General features: G+C 37.0%; 1 protein-coding gene across 1 annotated transcript in view; it reads left to right on the top strand.

The window, feature by feature from the left end:
• Window positions 1-3295, top strand: part of LOC107723214 (protein strawberry notch homolog 2-like) — a 43910-nt gene that overhangs the window by 18490 nt on the left and 22125 nt on the right. Inside the window, exons 14-17 of the mRNA XM_016531771.1 lie at window positions 1351-1448; window positions 1667-1749; window positions 1862-2044; window positions 2726-2847. Of these exons, the coding sequence (XP_016387257.1) occupies window positions 1351-1448; window positions 1667-1749; window positions 1862-2044; window positions 2726-2847 (486 nt within the window). The remainder of the gene's footprint in view (window positions 1-1350; window positions 1449-1666; window positions 1750-1861; window positions 2045-2725; window positions 2848-3295) is intronic.

Here is a 3295-nt window from a genome sequence, read left to right as displayed (position 1 = left end):
TATATATATACACACACACACACACACACACACACACACATATATATATATACTTAAATTTCCCTGTTTTTCTTATTTGATAAAAGATATTACATATTATGATAGTAATATATAAAATATTACAGTGATGTTTCTTATTGTCTACTTTTTTTTTTTAACATTTAGTAATAATATAATAATTGCTGTTATTGTTGTTTTTCCAGGGGTGTTGGCGCCATGGAGATTGTTGCAATGGATATGAAAGTGAGTGGCATGTACATCGCAAGGCAGCTGAGCTTTTCCGGCGTGTCCTTCCGCATAGAGGAGATTACACTGGACGAAGAGTTCAAACTGGTCTACAACAAAGCAGCTAGACTGGTGAGAGAAGCACTTGTGTTGTGTCGAATCACTTTGTCCCACATAATGTATGAAGCAGTAGTTAAAATGTTTCTTTCTCTGTCTAGTGGGCCGAGGCTCTCGAGCTGTTCACCAGAGCTGCGGATACGCTGGGTCTGGCGTCCCGTAAGTCTCTGTGGGGTCAGTTCTGGGCGTCACACCAGAGGTTTTTTAAGTACCTCTGCATCGCCGCTAAAGTCCGTCGACTGGTTGATCTCGCTCATACTGAGATGCAGCACGGCAAGGTGAGTCAGTGATTAAGATTTGTGCTTTTGCTCGTTAAGAAGAGGTTTTACTGGGTTTTGTATATATATACACACACACACACACACACACACATATATATATATACTTAAATTTCCCTGTTTTTCTTATTTGATAAAAGATATTACATATTATGATAGTAATATATAAAATATTACAGTGATGTTTCTTATTGTCTACTTTTTTTTTTAACATTTAGTAATAATATAATAATTGCTGTTATTGTTGTTTTATAGTAATTTCAATATATAATAATAATAATAATAATGATAATAATTTACTATTATTATTGTTGTTGTTGCCATTTTATAGTCTTATCAGTATGTAATCACACAATTTCTGGCCAAACAAATAAGCACAGCAAACCTGGCACTTTTACATGAGAGATGCAATTTTTATCAGGAACAAACTATTTAAAAATCACCTAAATGTATTTTAGATTTTTTTATAGTATTAACCTTAAATGTCTTATATAGTTTCTTGTCTGTTGTATGTTACGTTATTTATTTAGTTTTCGCCATCAAGCTAGCCTTGCTGGCATTAAAAAATTAAATAAAATACAAACTTTCTTTTTCCCCGTGCAAATCATGCAGCCCTTCCCAGTAATCACAGATGACTGGAAGGTTAACTTCATTGTGGGAGCCCTGTATTAAGTGTTTCACTAATTGTGCTAAATGTGGCTCCGCCCACTCTCCGTGTCATTTCAAACAGTGCATCGTGATTGGCCTGCAGTCCACTGGAGAGGCTCGTACTCGAGAGCTCCTGGACGAGAACGACGGACACCTGGACAGATTCGTCTCTGCTGCTGAGTGAGTGTCTCAAAGTCCATTTCCCACGGGCAGCTAGTGCAACGTCTGTCTTCTTCATTGGGGAAAGACTGAAATCTCCCACAAATCACCAGTAGACCAATCAGAATCAAGTATTCCAGAGAACCTTATAATAATCAATATAAAAAGGGTAAATAGCTCTGTGGTTATGCGTCACTGTAGGTGACCTGGATTGAGATTTGTGGGTTTTTGTCCTGTAGGGGTGTTTTCCAGTCATTAGTTCAGAAACACTTTCCAACACAGAAACCTAAAAGAGAGAAAAGCGCCGCAAGCAAGAGGAAACGTGAGTCACATCGTCTTGTGCTGTATCAAGCATTATTCTGTCTCTGGGGTTTGGGTCTGTGGGTTTTTGTGCATCATGAATCTTTCTGAAAGCAATTCTTTGCCTTCTGAAGGAAAACCCAGAGGCCGGACTTCAAAATTTCCAAAGCACTGCGTGGAAGTGGGCGGGGTTATTAAAATCAGTGACGACTCGGACTCTGACTCGGATGAGATTGACAGCGACTCTAACTCCTCCCCTGATTCACTACAGGACAGTGATGATGTGATTTTCGTGAACCACATCAATGGACCTGCTGGTAGGTTGACATAAATGCAACTGTTTTTCAGAAGAATGTGCTCATGCCATCCTGTTCATTCAGAAAATGAAACACTGACAGAGTGCAAATGTAGCTCACACTTAGGGCTGCACAGTTAATCGATTTTCTAATCATGATTACAATTATGGATGCCACAATTACGTAATCGTTCAAAGCGGCAATTAATCGTTCAAAGTCCACTTATGTTATTCTGCGTGCTTAAGATGCGTTTTTTTCTTTCTGCTTGTTATCTTAAGGGTTTTTCCCATTATTTTAATTTTAGTTTTAGTATAACATTATAATACAATTCATATTTTTACTTTTTTATAATTTAAAGAAGAAACCAATCCGATGTATAGTTGACATTTGAGGCTTAATACTATAGAAAAGCACTAAAGGTTTTTCACTTAGAGTGTTTTCAGCTTGTGTATTTTCATATAAAAATACGGCATGCAGTTGCATCAAACAATGGTATAAACATCATTCAATGTAAATGTGATAATCGTAATTAATAATCGCAATTACAATTTCAAGGGAATAATCGACAATCATAATCGTGCAGTCCTACTCACACTTATTAAATCAGACCTAATTTCAGTCTAGATGTCTAAACCTAAACCACACAGGAGTGATTAAGGTCTATTTCAGACTCAGCTGAAGTCATCCTGTGTGTGTTTTCAGCTAAACTAGAAGAACTCAAGCTGAGGCTGCTGGGTAAAATAGCAGAGCTGGGGAAGGAGCTGCCGCTTAACACTCTTGACGAGCTGATTGACAGGTTTGGAGGACCAGAGAAGGTGTCCGAGGTGAGGAGTCACTGTAATGCATTGTTTCAAACACACTGGTGAGCGACAACACGGTTTCATGAACACTAAATATAGACGGCAACATTGTAATTTTCATATCACTGACTAACATTTAGTCTCAGCCTCAGATGCCATGTCCAAAGCATTCACAGATGGTCTGATTGAAATTTCACACAAAAATGACTAGCTTTCTCAAACTATCAAGCTCAAATATGACACTTCTGTTTTTTACAGTCCGCCAGGAAACAAAGTCCTGTTTACTAGTTCCCAGGTTGCTGCAATTAACATTTTATGACAGCAGTTTTCAGTGTTATTATTGTACACTAAAACTATTGAAAATACTTTTGTTAACTGAAATAAAGCTAAAAAATACAGAAAATAAACAAACACACATGTATGTGTGTGTATATATATATATATATATATATATATATATATATATATATGT

Source organism: Sinocyclocheilus rhinocerous, unplaced genomic scaffold (assembly GCF_001515625.1).
Source record: "Sinocyclocheilus rhinocerous isolate Xijiao unplaced genomic scaffold, SAMN03320098_v1.1 scaffold2770, whole genome shotgun sequence".
Taxonomy (NCBI): Eukaryota; Metazoa; Chordata; class Actinopteri; order Cypriniformes; family Cyprinidae; genus Sinocyclocheilus; species Sinocyclocheilus rhinocerous.
The sequence above is the reverse complement of the archived record's forward strand: the minus strand, read 5'-3'. Positions and strand labels throughout refer to the sequence as shown.